General features: G+C 35.7%; 1 protein-coding gene across 10 annotated transcripts in view; it reads left to right on the top strand.

Annotated features, from left to right (window-relative positions):
• Nucleotides 1–19,200, top strand: part of LOC139117377 (G patch domain-containing protein 8-like) — a 44,553-nt gene that overhangs the window by 9,614 nt on the left and 15,739 nt on the right. For 5 of the 10 annotated variants that reach the window (XM_070680450.1, XM_070680451.1, XM_070680453.1 and 2 more), the window contains one exon: nucleotides 13,074–13,141. In XM_070680450.1, the coding sequence (XP_070536551.1) occupies nucleotides 13,074–13,141 (68 nt within the window). Of the gene's footprint in view, nucleotides 1–128; nucleotides 196–12,651; nucleotides 12,683–13,073; nucleotides 13,142–19,200 lie in introns of all 10 variants that reach the window. The other 5 variants (XM_070680457.1, XM_070680459.1, XM_070680456.1 and 2 more) reach the window with 3 other exon arrangements.

The following is a 19,200-nucleotide window of genomic DNA, read 5'->3' as shown; positions in this document are numbered from 1 at the left end:
CAGTCTCTCTCTCTTACTATCTTCATGTCATTGGTAACGGTTTCTATCTGGTAAAGCATGTTATGTGTTTGTACCCTTTCAATTATGTTTGTTGATTTTTCATTTGAAGTTCCTTTGATTTTCTCCAGCCAATACAGGACCCTAAGCCTCCCTCCCTGGTCAGCACAGTCTGTAGGGCTGTGCCTCAGTCTGATGGTAATGCACTCTTCATAAGTGTTACACCAAACGTTGCCAGCATAGTCACTCAAACTTGACTTTAATGTTTCATGCATGCTAATGTGCGGTTACGTTTTTAAAAACAACAGATATTTTTTTAATTTGTATATTAATTAATTAATACCTACCTAATTGGCAATGATAATGTAGACGTAGAATTTATATATAATCCTCAACTTATAAGATGCAGTTTTTTCATTAAAAAAAAACAAAACAGAAGATGAGAAAAAACCCAGCAACCAACATTGTTGCGTCAGTGTTTGGATACGTAGCCTTGTTACATAGGCTCATCGCATGCACCGCATTAGTGTTAATTTTACATGCTAAGTAGTTAACATCAGCTGTATCATTTTCTGTTGCTTTTATTTTTACCAACAATAGCTTCAAACATAGTGCCTATTCTTTCTGTATTAGCATTACTGGCTTTTGCGTTATTTGCTTTTTAGTAGTTATATTGCTTGGTTTTGTGTGTGTCTTGATGTGTCATTTTGCATAATTGATTACCCATTTTATTTTTCCATCTGTATTGTGTAACCTGGTTGTCGTGTTATTGATCCAAACTCTGTAAGTGTTTGCACCGTTAGCATGGCTGGTTTCCATCCTTGACCAATTGGGAGTATTTTCACCTAAGATGCCCTGGAACAAAAAAATTAGCACCGTTGCACATATCAATACCATTGTCCAGTGCATATACTGCTTGTTAAAAAAAAATATTGTGTACGTGTTGGCTGTGACATATGCAGACTGTTAAATTGTGAGTTTGTTTACCTTTTGAAGTTGGTGTATAATACTAACATCGTCACACTACAGGGCTTCTGCCACCTTGGAAAGCCCCAGGACATGACTTGCTTTGAGTGACCTCCTGAGCGAGGGTAACATTTAAAGATGTCTGCTATGTAAGAACTGATAACAAGTGCTTTCAAACACTACAGATTTTTTTTCATGTTCATGTTCCCCTTCCTTGTTTATGTAATCTTTTTAACTTCTTGTTAAAACAAGAAAAGTAACACAAGTACAAGTTGACCTCTACACTTTAAAGGATGTGCATTATTGGGTACATGTAATTCTTTATGCTCAGTGATCTACTATTCACAGTAATATGTGCACGAAGCATCCATCTTCTTTCTCTGATCCTAAAAGCCGAGGCATAACTGTGTGTTTGATTGTGTTCAAAAGATTGCCTTGTGTGGCTAATGTTACTAACATAGGAGGAGGGGACCCAATTGTTGTGATTCCATCGTTTTGCAGCACATTCTGTGGTCCTGACAAGACAACCCTTGCTCACAGCACAATGCACCTATTTATTGAGACCCTGTAAAACATAAATCGCTTTCTTTCTCTATCACTTTGTCTCTGCTGTGGTTCTATGAAATTTTCAATTGAGTGGTGTTTTCAGTGAGTTGCTAAATGTTGTGTGTTTCATACATGTGCAGTGTACATTGGTTTGGCTTTCAATGAATTCAGATTGCTCTCTTCAAGAATTTGTCCGCTCATAAGACACAACTTGAGGCTTCAAGCTCACCAAACAACATATCTTTTAGAGGATATTTGCAAATCTGCTGGATGCCAGGACATCATTCATACTTTGTGTATAAATTCCACAAATCCCCACAATTTTGGATTCCCTGTTTTCTGAGATTGTCACAGCATTTCCATGAAAAATGCAAGTGTCACCATGTATTGCCGAATCCCATTCTGTACCTCTCCTGAAATAATTCTCACTTTCAGTGATCACTGCATATCTCCACAATGATGATAAAATATTTGACTTTCTCATCAATTAATTTGCCATAGCAGCATTAGCCCAAGTAATTTGATCAACACCCGTTGTGTGTATTTTTAGAATGCTATATTTACCAATAGCCACCACAGTTATGTTTGCTTGTTCTGTATTTGTTCAACAATTAATTTCCTGGTGATCCATTCCACAAATACCCACTCAAAAGATTCAAGTGGAATTCAAAGTACATGGGAACTTACGAAAGAAAAACGGGAAAAAACGTTTGGTTCCTCATCTGCACTGACAGTTAAATATTTATCGGGGTGAGTTGTCTGACTTCCAACAAACCATTTGACCCAAGATTTAGTGATTGAAATCGATATACCTGACACCAGTGTATATCTATCTGACCTAAACCTAAACTAACATGATTTTGCTTTAAACTAGTTTGTGAGTAGATTTCTAATAAATAGACAAAATGGTTGTGTTTGGATTTGTCATCTATGAAAAAACATTATTCTGTAGATTAAGCAAGTACTGGACAATGACAGCCCATAGTGCAGCACTCAGATGACGTTTTGGGTATTGGTTGCGTGTGAGGCAGACCTGAGCATTGCGTGTGATATTTATAATTTCAAAGGCTGTTGCATGTCATAAAATTTTTAAAAAAGATGGTGTGTCAGCTGATAGCATAATAAATTGTCAGTTTCAATGCCTGAAATCAAACCTGCTGCCACTTATCTTCACAGAGACTGTCAGATTATTGTAATTCTGCCCTCAGGATGTCAGGTCAATCTTTAATTCAGTGTACATGGACTGTGTTCTGAACAACTGAGTGTGACATAGCTGGTAGTGTACGCACAGTGTCGGATTTCAAATATTTTTTAAAAGATTTCTTCTTTTGGAAACCACTTAGTTTAAGAAAAAATTGGCTCATAAAATATTCATGGCAAAATAGAACTAGTATTTATGCAAGAAAAATACAGAAAAAAATGTGTCATGTAACATTTGCATATTTGACCAACATCCTGTTCATCTCAAACATATTATTTCCTAATTTTTGCAAACATGTGTATGTTTTTCTAATTTTTTCAAAATTCCTGTTACATGTGGTTCTCCCAAGCCTTTCATGACCCATTGATTTGATAATAAACTTTTATGACCTATGTGCTTTTGTAGTGAGAAAGCTCATAAAAATATTTTTGAAAAAATTGGATACGGGCATTAATACTATGGTGACATATGCTTTGTCTTGACATGGCAAAGTTTATATGAGCATTGGATATTTGGGTAGATATTATCTGTTTCTCACTTTGTTTTACCTTTGGCTTTTACAATGTAAAATTTAATGTTTTGATACCATTTACAAGATGCAGTTCTTGACTGAAAATAGTCTGTGTTTTGATATTTGGTGTTTCTGGTATATTGCATTATTTTTTTCCTTGGATGTATTCATCAATAGAGGAATCAGAATTGTTTTCATTCTTTGGTATTTTTTTCTTGTCATAACAGATACAAAACTACAGATTTGTCTCTTTTTGTGAGTTTTAGTGTTAATTGCATTTGATAGTGTAGCAAGCTTAACCTCATTTTTGGAAGCCAAAGAGGTAATAGAAGCATTATATAAATTGTATATTTGTACATGTGTGTCCTGAATCACAAAATTAGCAGGACATAAAATGTGGAGTTCTGTATGTGCTATGAATAATGCAAAGTATTAATTGACGTAGAGCCTCATTAAAAATTCATATTTGCACAAGTGATGGTACATTTGTAACAGGTATAGAAAAAGATAAAATTTGTTATGAAGATGGTTTGACTTTGAGATTCGTTCTTTTGCATTTTCAGACGTCTTTAATAAAGAAAATAAAGAAATTGAAAAAAAACCAAAATAAAGAGCACAAAACACGATAAAAAATCTGTGAGCTATTGATTCATTGCAGGTTGAAAACTCATCAGGTGTTCTTTTGTGTTTCTGTAAGGATACAGTTATTTGATAAGTGATACCAGCAGAATTGATTGCCTGGTTGTACCGCTGTTCACAACAATTCTTTAGCCTTGAATCCATTTAGGCATATTTAAGATCAGAGTGTATGAATATGGTTTAAGTAATAAATATACATCAAACAGATGGTACACCGGTTCTGCAATAGTGATTAAACATTATCAGAGGTACAAATTTTGCAGTGTAGTGTGGTGTGGAATCATGTAATATATTTGGTGTTCAATTGACATGTGAGTACTTGTCATTTTGTGAAAAGAGCGGGCCCCCTTGAGGTACTCCTCTCTTGTGACAAAACAACGTCTGAATGTTTACTCAAAGAACAAAGTTTGCTACAGCAAGAGTATTACAACACAAGAATGTGTCTTTGGTTGCGTGGCTTTGGTTCCATTCACTTGGTGTAGTTGGTATAGGTGACACAAATATCACACTGGCAGAGTAATGCAGGTGCAAAAACATTGATAATAAAACCCCATCTATAGCACTGGTGATATACAACCATGAATGGTGATACTTTGTGTCAACCCTATACATTCCGCAGTTTAAATTATAGGATTTCTTCCACTGGGGGTCAGGGGGTCATGTTACAATATTTTGATTGTTCCAAAGCCTGCAGTGTGGCATAGAGTTCCAGTTTTTTATTGTTCCCATATCTTCAATATCTAATAGTGTCAGTCAGTAAAGCTTGATATTCGAACAAAGTAATTTTGGAGTATAACTCTCGTTGATGTCAGCTTTCCAGTTTCATGGAGCTTGATTCTCAAATGAGAAGGCGTGTATGCTGTAACCTAGGAATATTTGGTTGAATGAGTAAGATATTTACACAGAATATCAATGGTAATGCTTACACTAAGCTGATGCAATACTCAATGAATAACATTATCAGTATAATTTTCTGATTTAGTGTTTTTGAAAAAATTTCATACATTTTCTTTAAAACCATGACTGCTGGCAAATTGCACACAAGGTTCTTGGCAGTGTATGCTTCCAAGGGAATGAATCATGTGACTTGAATTGTAGTTGAAAAGTGTTCATTTAACTGTGAAAATGCTATTAAAATAATTCATACATTTGGTAATTGTTTAATCATTTTTGCACGACTAGTAGTACATACAAATTTTGGTGAAAACTGAAATAGCAAAAGCGCTTCCAAAACAGTGGGAAAAATTTATTTAGTCTGGCAGAATTCACTCAATATTGTTGAGTTGATGGGCTGCATAACAACGATACAAAGTGTTAAAACCTGTTGCATAACAAATTGAGACAGATATTCTTGTCAGGTGTGTTGACATCAAGCAAACAGCTTGTGTGGTTTTGGTCTCTTCAAAAGAACCCAAAGCAAATTTGGAAAGCTTGAAATATCTTGAATACAGCCGCTAGTGTTTTGATAATCCCCAAAGCTGTTTTTGGTTGCACAGACCGATCTATTGTTATGGGCAGTAATATGCATAAAGTTTGAATAACAAAAGGAAATTGATAACCATGAGAATGTTGGAACCTCAGCTGTAACGATACATTTCATAGCATCATAAAATTAATTTAAGAGGTAATTCAGGTAAGGTGTTTCTACAAAGCTGTTCAGCTCACAGTATTTTGTCCGGTGTCATTGTAACTGAATGTTGTAAAAACAGGATCGTTTAATCCTAGAATACAGCCCCCACTGTCTCTGTAATCAATAGTCCTCTGTAGTGCAGATCATCTCACTCAATAACAATGGATGCACCAGATGAACACTTTGCCCAAAACTCCTTTGTGAAAATAATTAAGTTTATTCACAGAACGCTTCAATCTTCATGTAGTGAATAAAAATGAGACCACTTAAGCTATTTGTTAATCTTGATAAATTGTGCTATTGTATAATGAACAATTTTCGTAAAAACACCACTCTGCATAATTATTTTTAGCTGTACTTCTCACAGAGGATGCTCAGTATTTGTGTGCTTATGTTGACAACTACCGGAAAAGGTACAGATTTTGAATTGAGAAAAAACTGAAAATTTAATATTTGAAATAATTTTTTCATTAGACGACTTTCACTTTTTCATAAAACATAACAAAACATTAAATTTCAAGGCTGCTTCACAAATAGACCAGTGCTGCCTGTTGATTGGTACCTGATGTTTTTTCTCAAAAGCCCAATATTGATTCTGTTGTGGTGAATTTGTCAAGGCAGGATACTCAATACTGTCTCCATGGCTGTTGATAGGCTGGACAAATACTGAGACCCGATCCCCATGGCTGAGTCCTTTGTGTGGACATGCACGTATGAATTTCCCCCTCACCTGCAATTGCTCATGAAATATGCATCAGTAGACAGCAAGGTGATTAATGGTCAAAATTCAAATACTCAGAAAGGCCAGGCATTGCCATCACTGCACATACATTGCATTGGTATTTACCGGCACTGTGTAGCAGTCCCCCTAGGTTACCAGTCAAAAATAAACAGTATGTCTGCAAAGGATTTGTGGCTTCTGATATTCAACGATTATTCAGACGACAATAATATCTAGGTCCTGTAGCTGTCTGAAATGTATATGAAGGGAAGTGTACTGAATGTCATCTGTTCAAAAACTATTTTAAGGTGTTTGAAATATTGATGTATTGTGAATCTGAGTCCATTTCTTCCACAGCCTGGTCTATTTGTCTGAAATGTAGACACTGAAAGATCTTAGGAATTGCTGTCATGACTCCAACATACTGTGTGATATTTCCAGTTTTGTGTGCAGTATTAATATAGCAACCAGTATTTGCATGTTAAGTGCACGATTGTCAATCTCTCAGATTTTAACTTTTTTTGCTCTGATATGTATATGCATTGTATATGCATTGGCATTTCAAGGTAGTTTTTCATCAAAGAATAAATTTTACTGATACATATATTGGTTGTTTTTCATCAAAGTATACATATGTATAAGCTGAAAAACCCAATGCCTGTGCACTGTGATGTTTTTTTTAGTGAAAATACTACATTCTATTGGCTCATTATTCCACAGTGTATTTTGAAGGTACAGTTGAGACTAGTTTTTTTCATCATTGTGGATGACTTCTCAAAAGAGTAGTAGAAATTGCAAGTGATTGCCTGGCTGCAATTGTAAAAATGTAAATACTCTGCAATGAAAAGGATAAAAGCTGGTTATTATGGTTGTCATTGTGTATTTCTGTCAGACCAGCTGTGTCAATTCATCCAAAATTCCATGGTCTTTTTGTCAGTTGTACTTTTTCAGTAAAATTAATATGATTCACAGCCTCGTCTGCAACCATAGATTTATGATTTCATTCAACATTCATTATTTTTGATAGTAAAGAAAAAAATTATTTATAATTTAGGACGTTGTCTTGAGATCTGACATATTGGAGAAACAATTGAAGGCTTTTAATTCTACCAGAAGGAAAATGTAGATTTGGGGCCATTGAAAGTAAATTCTACAAGCAATTAGGGGTGAGACATGGCCAAATTCTGATCTAAAACTTGTTCCAACATATTGAAATATAGTGTGAATTTAGCTGAATAATACAGTAAAGAGGTGTTGGTAATATTCTTATGTATTTTGTCAACATGTATTTGTTTGTTCATTAGAGTATGAAATATTTAAAATGTATATAATTTATGTCCTACTTAATCAAATGTGTATTCACTTTCTTAAATACCAATGATGTATTGGTCTGAGTGGAATTTCGGCCAGTCCATGAGGGAAATCATATGTGTAAATTTATACTTGTTAATCAGCTTTCTGAAGTGTTCAGGCCTAACAAGAAGGAGGTAGACTATGAGTGAAATATTTAGTAGTATGTCTGTTCACATTTGACATTTTGAAAGCTGTTTTCCAGCTCCATAATCTCAACTTGCGTACATGCCTTTAGTTGGATGGACAATTGTTCAGTCTGTAATTGCTTTGGTGCCAATACCGGCAATACTTCAGCTAAAGTCGAGGCACGTATCATCCAGTTGATTTCAAAACAAGTTTTGATAAAAATAGCAGTTCTTAACGCAGACAGATAAAAACATCACTAACACTAGTTTTCCCAATGGTGAATTTTTTTTGGCAATGTTCCTCAATTGTGATTCAACAAAATGTAGCTTGAAGATAATGAGAAAAAGTAGAATTTTAGTATCATTGAATTATGTAACAATTGAGAACATGCTACTTTCACTACCTGGATATTACGGCTAATTATCTCTGTGAATGCAGTCTTGACGTGTTGTGTTGGTGTAAGCCTCAGTTTGCCGTAAATTGGGGTTAAGTAAACCTGACATTATTGAGCTCCATCAATAGATGTTCAGAACTGACGGCATTGAAAGGAATGAGAACAGCCTAATTGCCACAAAACTGAAAAGCTCCAAATTACTTGAGAGAAAAAGAAAAAAATCACCTGTCCAGCCATAGTGTACGTTGTTATGGGCATGCAGGCATGTGCATGTTTGTTTTGTCGTCAAGTTACGGATAAATTTCTGAAGTCAACTCACGTATAAAGCCAAACTTCACTTCAAAATGGTGTGGGCACTGGGATAAACCAATTTTAAGGTACAACATGCCTTGAAATCTTCAGATCTTTTGCTGATACTTGGCTAAAGGATAGTCAAAACTACTGTCATGTCAAGAATTACAGTCAGAGGATACCGTGCAAATGTTAGTACTGAAACAAATTACATGTACCGTAAATTTGAAATTTATTATTTGCAATTCAAATAATTCAAAATGGACGCTGTACCCTATGTTACCTCTATATAGAATATTAAATTTCTGATTATCACAGCAACAAGCCGATGAAAGCTCCATTTAGTCCATAAGTTTCAAAACAAGTCCACACAAGCAGTAGACCAGAAAAGACTTGCACTGTCCCCATGGAGCATTTCACCCTTAGTTTCTGAGAATTTTTAGGAAATGAGTGGCATTAGAATTTCCATAAGTTGAATTTCCATGTGCCTATAGCTTGTTGAAACAGAACTCTATGCCAACTTTAACAGTTTGTATTAAAGAATCCAGCTTATTCTCAGTCATGAGAAAAGGGATCTTTAAAATTTAGTTTTCAATACCTAGTTCTGGCTAAAGTGGATTTAGACATCCATTAGTGTATTAGCATTGAAGATTTTTGTCAGGTTGCATAATGATATTTATGGTCTTTATCTCCTCTTTAGAATGGCATGTTTCACTTTGCTAAGGAATCCATTCTGATCCAGTTTTAGTCTTTAGAAAAGCACTGATGCTTTCACATAATAATACTTAGTGTTGTATTGAGAATTAAGCCTCTTCCAGTTTTATCAAACATATTCAAAATCAGTATGAATATTTACTGTGAAATAGCCAGTCAGGAGTGGTACTGAATTAGAGAACTGTTGTTGTAATGATAAATGTTTTCCATTTGTGCATATGGTGTTCAGTATAATCAACATAGGGCTTTGAAATATTATCTTCTGCACAACTGAATGTTCTATAAGAACAAAATAATTTATCAAGCAGTTTTAAATATGATTTAAAGTATATTAAAAACATGAAATATGAATGTGTAAATGCATGGGATGTTTAACATGGAATACATGTCAATGCCAGCTGGCATTGAATACAGACATTGCCTGCAGTACCTTTGATAAAAGCCACTGCAAATCCCTGCCACAGCACAGGACATAGGAAGTACATTAGGATGTGCATGGTGCTTTTACACTGAGGAAGGACTGATTACATTTGATCTGCCTCAGTATCAGGCTTGAAAGTTGGGAATTTGATATGGCAGAGTCAGGATCACAAGATGCTACCAATACAAGCAGCACATTTCCAAAACCTTTAATAATATAGTGCATTTTTTTGGGGAAGGACTTTTGCAGGGTTTACTGAAGCACAGCTATGCAAATTTGGTTTGTTTAGATTGAAAGGACTTATCCGCCTAGAAACAGTTGTCCCTATCATGAAGCTCCCAGAGCTATGTTGACTTTTGAAGGTCAAGTTGACATGAACTGTGTGGTCTGAGTAAACATGCTGTATTTAAATAGCATATGCTGAGAGAATCATAAAGTGTCTAGAGATAACTGTCATTTTGAACCAGAATAATTTATTTGCACAGCAAATAGAAATTATATCAATAGCTATGTGCCATCAAAATAAATATATTCAGAAATGTAATAATTATAGTAATATTCAAAATAAATATATTCAGAAATGTAATAATTATAGTAATATAGAATGTCTGTCGTGGATACTTCACTATTTTTTATAACCCTAGATGTTCAGTACCTGCAATGAATTAATAAACACAGTCAGACAGATATGGATGCATTCACAGACGATATACATTGTATGACTCTTTTAATCCGTTTGAGCAAAGTATAATGTATTTACATCTAGTAAAATCACTTAAGACCAAGGTTTTAGCCTATTCTGATTTCGTCTACCAACCAGCAGTTGATTTGCAATTGGCGAAATCATGAGAAAGAGCATTACATAATTTTTGCAGCTTGAAGAACCAGTGATGCAAATAACACTTCTTGCATACTAAATATAATGTGGTTTTCTTCTAAATGTTGGCTGTCTTTTCTGTGTGTGAGTCTGTGACAATGTTATGCTTATCTTGGCACCTTGCAACCATGTTCTTTGGGGAATTGTGTGCTGTAAAAAGATACGAAAGCAGACAACCTTTGTGTGTAGACAAGCTGTTTGTGTCATGCATAACATTTCTCTATTTGATTATCACAAGCCTGTCTTATGTCAAGTCACAGATAAAAGTGAAATTCAGAAAAAATAATTGATTCTTTGTAAAAACTCTGCAGTTACTTCCAAAACATGTAAAAATGTTTCAGCAAGCTGATAACAGAGGCGCCCCTGTTGATCAGGCTCTTGTTTGTTATGACGGATGAGTATGAGGAAAACAGTGTGGCTTGTTTTCAAAGGAAAATAGTGGGAAAAAATTAATGTAGGCCGTACGTAGAAATGAAATTGCAGGCCTTCAGATGGTTACCCTGCATACATGGCTAGTTTTACCATATACAATCAGAAGGATGAGATAATCTACAGCATTTTTTACCTTCAGATATACCCGAAGTTTTTTTGGCAAGTGGAACCATATAACAAAGATATGATAATTTCCTGCATAATGTACACTAGTGTTATTGCACAGCACCATTTGAAATCCATCCTTCATTTGCTCTATTTTTTATTTCATAGTTATTGCCGGGGAAAATTCTCCAGATTTTTGTCTTTGCACAGAGTGAAATGTATAATTTGTCATGTTCCTTTTCATAAAGTGCCCACCTTCACACAAAAGTTTGATGTCACGTTATTTTGACGTAACCAAGATAATCTAATACTTGCATAGAGGGATAAGCGGTTGCATCAAGTGTCTCCCATGTGTACTGCTAACATTTTTCCTAACAAATAACACCATCTCTTCCCTATCATGTCACTGCCATAAGTTTTTGTACCCATCCCCCCTGATATATATAACAACCCATGTGTGTTGAACTTCAAACCTCTCAGTAAAAGAGTGTTGGTGTAGCATAACAATTCGACTAATTGTAAGCATATCCCTGCATGTGGGATATATACATGTATATATATTATATCTATATATAGATATTTATATGTGAATGGTTTTGTTATTTTTTAAAGGAGTTGTCTGTGGCTGTTAGTGTTACTTATAAGTTTTTTTCTTCGCTGGTTTATGAGTGTGCTCTTGTCTTGTGTGATGGATGCCTTCAGCTGGGTGTCTCATATAAACGGTTTTATCATAAAATGGCATTACCAATCAGCTATATAGTGTCTCATATTCCGCAACATACTAAACGAGTTATGTCTCTCTCTCTTTTTTTATTTAATTTTATCCTGCATATGAAGTTACATTGTGTTAAGTTTCTGTCAGTTCAATGTGTGTTCAAGGGTGCTTTTGATATGTGTGCATCGGACATCAGCATCGGTGCTTTGCTAGACTGTGTCTAAAAGTAGAATGTCTTGAGCACTATGAGGTCATGAAAACAGAATGGTCATTAGCAGTATGTTGAGTTCAACGTGTGAGGCCACCTCAGCTTCCACAACAGAACTCTGGTAGGAGTGAAAATGGCAAGCAGAAGGTACGGAAAATGGTTGCTGAGCCAAAGCAGTTGTTATTTTCAGTTTCGCTTTTGACCGCCTACACATATGAATTGAGTCATGAAAAGTTTGTCTATCTTGTATATGACGAATAATTTTTTCACTGGTAAATGGAAAGTACCATAAAAGTAGCCACAAATGACCCTCCCACAAGACATACATCTGAAATTTCCACTCCAGAAAGGGAGTCATAGTAAGTGTTCTAGTTGAAGTATACTATTTTTAGACACACTCTGGACAGTATCACTTGATGCCAACAAGCACATCAAAGAGCATTTGGGACGCACATGGAGCATTTCAAGCACTTGGTGTCTGTCTTTCCACATAAAAGAAAAAAAATCAAATGAAGAAACTTTTTTTTTGGAAGATTTACTTTTGAGTCATCCATTAACCCATACCATCAGTAGATGTTGAATCGTTGCAGTCTGGCTCGCATTAGTACTTTTAGCATGGTCTCTCAGCTAACTCCTTTCTCTCCTATACTCCTCTCTGTCAAACAAACCCTTTGCATGGCTTCCTAGCTGGCCAACGGACAAAAGTCCATTAAAAACCGTAAGAATATAAGTCAAAGAAAGAAAAATATTTGGCGATAATTGACACAAGATCAATACCGTTTGTTGCTTCTTTTCTTTTTTCAGAATGACAGAGCCAGATATTTATAATATGAGGGTAAATGGCAAACACTTTTTCTCTCGTTATCAAAAAATATCCTACACCTTTTGTAGGGGACAAAACCAACTCATAACTCTCCTTGACTGTCATGTTGCTGTATTTTTTGTGTATAAAGCTAACTGTCATCTGTTGTCATTTATTATTTTTGTTCCTTTTTATCTGCCTAATTTTCCCTCAGTTCACACCCTTACGTCCTTCAACCTCATGCCTGTCACTGATGTGTGTTGGTTTATTTTTCATTTCTCCACAGATGCCTGTGGGCCCAGGCCTATAAATGGTATAATAGGTTGCACTATTGTAGTAGTCATCCATTCATTGACCCGTGTTGTGTATTTCCAGGCTTTCCGGTGTATTGCTAAATGTATGTTTACGTATGGTTGTTTTCCAGGCCGAACGGATCCAATTCCAATCATACTTAAGGAAGATGTCATGGGAATGGGCCGCATGGAAATGGAGGTATGTACGGTACACTTTTTTGCCTAAAACACAGTGAAAGCATCCACCTATTTCATGTCGTTAGATTAAGGGAATATGTGATTGTAAAAAGAGAGTTTATGAAAAGAGAAATTTTGTCAGACATGATGACATTTCAAAATATTCATGTTTGTGTCAGTAGTGGAACCAAATGTGAATATTAAAAATTGAAAAAGCAATGAAAAATAACTCTAGATAATCCCTGTTGAATTATCAAAAATGAGTATGATATTTGATTTGATATTTACAGCAAACAGGAGCCTCATATTGCATTATATGTGTGCACCTGTAGGTGTTTTACCCAGTAGATCATTAATCATCTGTTTTAAATTTGAAACAGTTTTCTTGTACATTTACGTAATTCATGATGGCCAATGCAATTAGGGGATATTTTTGGTTCATTACACATTGATGAAGCTGAAATTTTTTAATTATGTTAATTCTCTTAATGGATGCATCACACCAAATGATATCAGTAGAACAGTGCGCAGTGAAACATTAAGTTGGATTTCAAAAAGAAGCTTACATTAATCATGTATTGAAACAACAAGAAGAGATAAAATGTGCTATCGCCCATGGCATCTAGTGTGGAATAAACAACTAATACTGTGTGATAAATTATAAAATGTCAGAAATGAGGTGTGTTGACAGATCAAACAATTGTGCCACCTCAAATTTATTGGAATGTCTTCCTCCTGATTAAGGTGTTAGAAGGTCTGTCCCTTACTCAAGGGTGCCTCTCAGCATTGCTTGATGTCAATCATCATCAGTTTATGTAAAATTAGCATACTGTCTGGTTGCTATTCTCCAAAGACCAGTGGTTAAAAAGCTGGCATGAAATAGGATGACAACTGTTTAGGGACAGGCCTACAGGACTCATTTAAGAGAGCAGAGTTCATAGTGACATATTCAGTGCACAACCCTCATGAATTGCAACCGAGAAGGTGACAGATATGTATAGTGTTTAAAAAATAGTGCATGTATATAGTCATACATGTATGTACGGTACATTGGAAGCAGTAATTACAGAGTGCAGATGCATACACAGCAGCATGGTCAGTCAACTGTGCGGCCTTCAGCTGAAATGTGCATGTGATTAGTGATGAGTCCAATTCTAAATTGGATATTTTGATACTAATGATGCAATTGTCAGTTCAAAGTGAGAGAAAACGAGGCCTTCAGTACCACAACAGAGGAGCCTATGCAACCCACAACCACGGTGTATTTGCATTGACCACGGGAGTCTGTTTTAATGATATCGCTTCGGCAATGAAATCCGAACTGACTGATTGAATTCTGTTGTATGTATCGCTGATGAAATTGAGGCTGCATTATCAACAGCAGTATTCATCAATTATGCATGGCTATTTCAGATGTTCTATTGATCTCCACGGCAACAAATGGTGGCGCCGCAACACACACATGTAATTTAGCAGAGTTGGGGTTTTGTGCTACAAGATCTATTTGGCAATCAAATTTTCATGATGCCTATTTTGTTAGAGCAATTCTTCTCACTGCTAGACTGGTAGATGACATTTTGCGCAAAGTGCACCATAATTATAAAGTACGGTCAAATTTTGTTTCTTGAAGCCCTATCACTGCAAGGTCAGAAACAGCTCCTGTTGGCTTTACCATGCCTTCATGCAAACACTCACAATCTCACTTCATAATTTTCCTGTGAGGCTCATCTTTCGCTACTAAATTGTGTGTGAATTCTTTTGCTGATGAGTTAAAGGGGCAGGTTTCTTATCAGCTTTATCTGTGAACAGATTACTCAACCGGACACAAGGTTCAAATGAGAACAAAGAACCAATATCAGGTAAATGGTTAATGTCAACAAGAACTAATGTGAGAACCAGGGATTGAAAACTGCCACTTTTTAAGACACATTCACTTCAGTTCTATTACACATTAACCATTATTTCCGGAAGTTTGAGATTAAAATGTAGAGTTCTTGATCGGTAGTCACAGAAACTGTAACCATGGTAACTGAGTTGAATTTTGTTTCTTATCTTGAGTAATGCAAATATTGATCCTTCTCTAGAGGTAATTGCAGTGACCATTGTAGAGCTAAACTGTATGGCATTTATCTCCAGTTTACAGCCATCCCACTGTTAAGTTATCAGTTTCACACACAGCTTTTTGGTACAACTGTAAAAAGTAAGAGAGAAGTGATACCAGGATAAAAATACTCTGCTACTGAATCAAATGTTCATGAGCTTTCTCAAGTTTTGAAACTTTGTCATCAGTCATGTACTGTTGTATGTTTTAGAAACTTAGTCACACTGCACGTGCAGAACATGCAATTTAGCATGCCTACAACTATGAAAGTGAAATTTGTCATTCAGCATTTTCAAACAAAAGTCTGGATCATGCAGACTTTCTCCCCACTTGTCTGGCATCATTTCAATCACCACAGAGGTATTAAAAACCAAAGCTCCCAAGCCATTGAAATCTGAAAATCATGTGTTGTGATGCATCATCGTGAAGACAAAGTAGGCAGTAACCAGCATGCCTTCTGAGCTAATTTGATGTGCTTGTTATCCAATTGTTTTCTCTCAGAGTCAAGAAAATTTTACACTTTATTACATGGATCTGCATAGGGCTGTCTCAAAGAAATCTCAACAAATTCCCAAAATGACTGATTGAGGGGTTTGGAAATTGCAAAAGTGAGGGAGGGCAACAGTACAGACTGTTGATACTACCTCCCACATTTCACAGGTTGAAATTTCTATGATACAAATAAAAGATCCAGAGTTAAGACAATATGTATTCTTTTCCAGTGGATGGGCCAGCTGCAATCAGGCTTTCTTTCAATGATGAATTGAAGGCATAAAAACATACACTGTAGAGAATTGGAATATCTTTCAGTCAAAAAATATCAATGAAATTGTGATATTTTATGACCAACAATGATACTTTCCTGACATCAGTTTAATGTACACATAAAACCTTTCTTTGCTTCATGTTTCAGAACAGTTGTTCGTAATAACCAATCTGCTGTTTGAAAGCTAAAATTTCATTTAAAATTTTCTTTGAAATTTGAGAAAAGCAATCACAAGAAGGCCTATGGTTATCATGGATTATCACAAGATAACCTATGATTATCATGGATTATCACAAGATAACCTACAATTATCATGGATTATCACAAGAAACCCAAAGATTATCGTAGATCACCATGTGTAACAGTACCACAAAAACAGTTTGAATGTCTTGCAAATTAGTTGTTCCTAAGGGACAAACAAATGCAAAGCAAACATACACAGTGCTCCATAACACCAAAAGAAAGTTTGACCATTTTGTACTCTAGTTGTTCCTACGGAGAAAAGAAACCCTACATAAATAAGAGCAATGCCTATAGCAACCAAAGAGCAGCTCAACAATTTGTGCAACAAACATTATTTTAACTGTATCCACTGGAGTATAATGCTGAGAAACCTTGGTATTGATGGGAAATTTGTACTCTCTAAAGCATCACCTTGGGACATGATTCTACATGTAGTTCTGTATTAATGTACGGGTATATACACTCTACCATTTTGTTCATGGACTTGCTGTTTGTACTGATTTTAATGAGAGTAACAGTTTAATAACCAATCAAATGACTGCAACCTATTTGGCACTATAGTATCATCTGTTCATTTCAGTTGTCCAACCCCATCCAACTCTGTGAACATCTATGGACAGGGTGTTTCACAAGGGCACAAACATTCACAATCAACTTTGATGTCTGTGTCATTGTTGCCCATCTATCAGTCCCTTGTTTCTACACAGGTTCTCTGATAAACTTCATACACTGACATGTCTATTATGTCTATAATTAAGTATATTCATGTGTTGAAAGTGAATTAATTAATATCATTTCAGTATGCAAATCCAGAGATGAGTCATTATCAATTCTGAATAATCATGGACCTTGGATTGTGCGTATTATAGACAGTAAAGGGCACAGTGTTCATTGTTTTCTGTATGTACATAGTCTTCCCATTCCTCGATCTATCCTGGCTCCACATCCTTGTGAGAATTCCATGATCAATTGCACTGGTCTCTGCATGCCCAGCAGTAGACTGCATAAAGAAATCACTGTTCTTACTGAAAGTCAAATGGATGCAATCGTAACATGTGTAGCGTAATGGTCCTTGAACTGTATCCCCAGCAGCCATCACTCATCAAAAGCCTACAATTTCTGTTCTACATGTACATCCACACAAACCCCTAGAATCAATCATATAAACACCAAGTGTACCATTAATTCTGTGCTACTTTCACAGTTCTATGTTTGATCAAATGTTGAATTTTAATCAACTGGATATCCTGGAGCAGGTAGATCAGAAGTACTTTACACATTAATCAAACTGCATCAGCAGGTGTTGAACAGTTTTAGTCCTGTGATTTTCACAGCTTAAAATCCTCTCTCCCAAAGGGGATACAGTTCACAACTGCAAATTTGAATTTAGTCAAATGCAGCCAAATACCCAAGTGACTAACAGTCCAAACAAATTTGTACAAATTCTGTGTGATATGTGGTGTCATCCGGCAATGCAAATCAGTAATCATTTATGCCAATGGCAATTTCATAAAACATCAAAATGTAATTTTCTTTGTGACTTTATATTTTAAAATTATTTTGAGCTGGTTTAGGAGGTTTAGAAGGTTCATCTTTGACCAGGAGTATGTTTCGATCTTTCCACAAGGTATTTAGTTTCTTGACCACTTTAGTAATAAAAATCCCACGTCAGTTTTGTATGAAAATTCTTGACTTATGGCAGCTTATAACAGTTTGTCCCCTTCTTTAAATGATAGTTTTTTGTGATTCAAAAAGTTCAAAGTACAAAACTGCAAATCACCAAATATTTACATGTTAGTAATAGGTATGATATGCCAGACTCTGAAGTATCAACACTGGAAATTCATATTGGCTTTCAAAATGTATGATTTCTATTTCATATTAAACAAGTGATGTTACATTATTTGTCAGTGAAATGCACAGGCTTTTCTTATTTGAGATAAAATGTAAACAAATCTATTAGCCATTGGTTTTTAATTGGCAAATTGATTATACAGTAGATGACATTAACACTGAGTTCAAGTGGTGTTAAATTGTCTTTTCCAAACGTAATTTCTGGCAAGTTGAAATATTGCAATACATTTTCTCAAAGCGCTTTGTAGTTTGTACAGTATTGTGTCACAAATAGCAACCCAGGAGAGCTGATGACATCATGGAGTGAATGTCCAAGTTAAGCTATACTTTGAATCATGGACATTAAGTTTCCTGGGGTACAATCTTATCATGAATGCCACTATTCAGTGGGAAAAGGGACATGCATTAAAGACTGATAAGGTCAACCTTCAGATATTTTCTCACATGCTGTATGACGTATCCATGGATACAGCGCCGGGAAAATAGAGGTTGGATGCAGATTAGATAGCTGCTGTGCAGAATAGAAAGGCATTAAAGAGATTTTTGTGCAACATCTGCAGCAACTTCAGTTCTCTAGAAATCCAGTTATTTTTCAGCTGTTTCATACAGCAAGGTTATAGTAATACAAAGAGAATGAAACGGTCAAGAGCACGTTTTTCTCTTGATAGTCAAATTGTATTTCTTAATGACCAAACCTCTTTCTGATCTTGTTGGTCTCTACATCAGATGAAAGTGCTCAATCATCACAATGGTTCCAGATATATGTGCACTTGGTCGGTGTGATAGAAATGATCAACACTTTGCTGCTAGCAGTCTTTCAACCACAGTGTTAATAGATTGCGCGACCTGTTTGTACATTTTATGCTTGGCATAAAGCAACAGACACATCTGTGTCTGAATCTTTCAACTTTTTACTTCAGATGTGTCAGCCTCCTTTTGGTAGGGACATTTCCAATCAGACACTGCAGCCAGTGTTCAAAAGTGAAGGAAACAGACCCAGCAAGACCCTCACTCCACAGACTTCCTTTAGAATGCCTTGCTCAGAATCTTTTGGTTTTCGTAGACTTCCTTCCGTGCCCTGGTGAGATACAGACACAATCAGTCAATATCAGTGACG

The sequence above is a fragment of the Ptychodera flava genome, chromosome 18 (assembly GCF_041260155.1).
Source record: "Ptychodera flava strain L36383 chromosome 18, AS_Pfla_20210202, whole genome shotgun sequence".
NCBI classification, from domain to species: Eukaryota; Metazoa; Hemichordata; class Enteropneusta; family Ptychoderidae; genus Ptychodera; species Ptychodera flava.
This window is presented reverse-complemented; position numbering and strand designations above follow the sequence as displayed.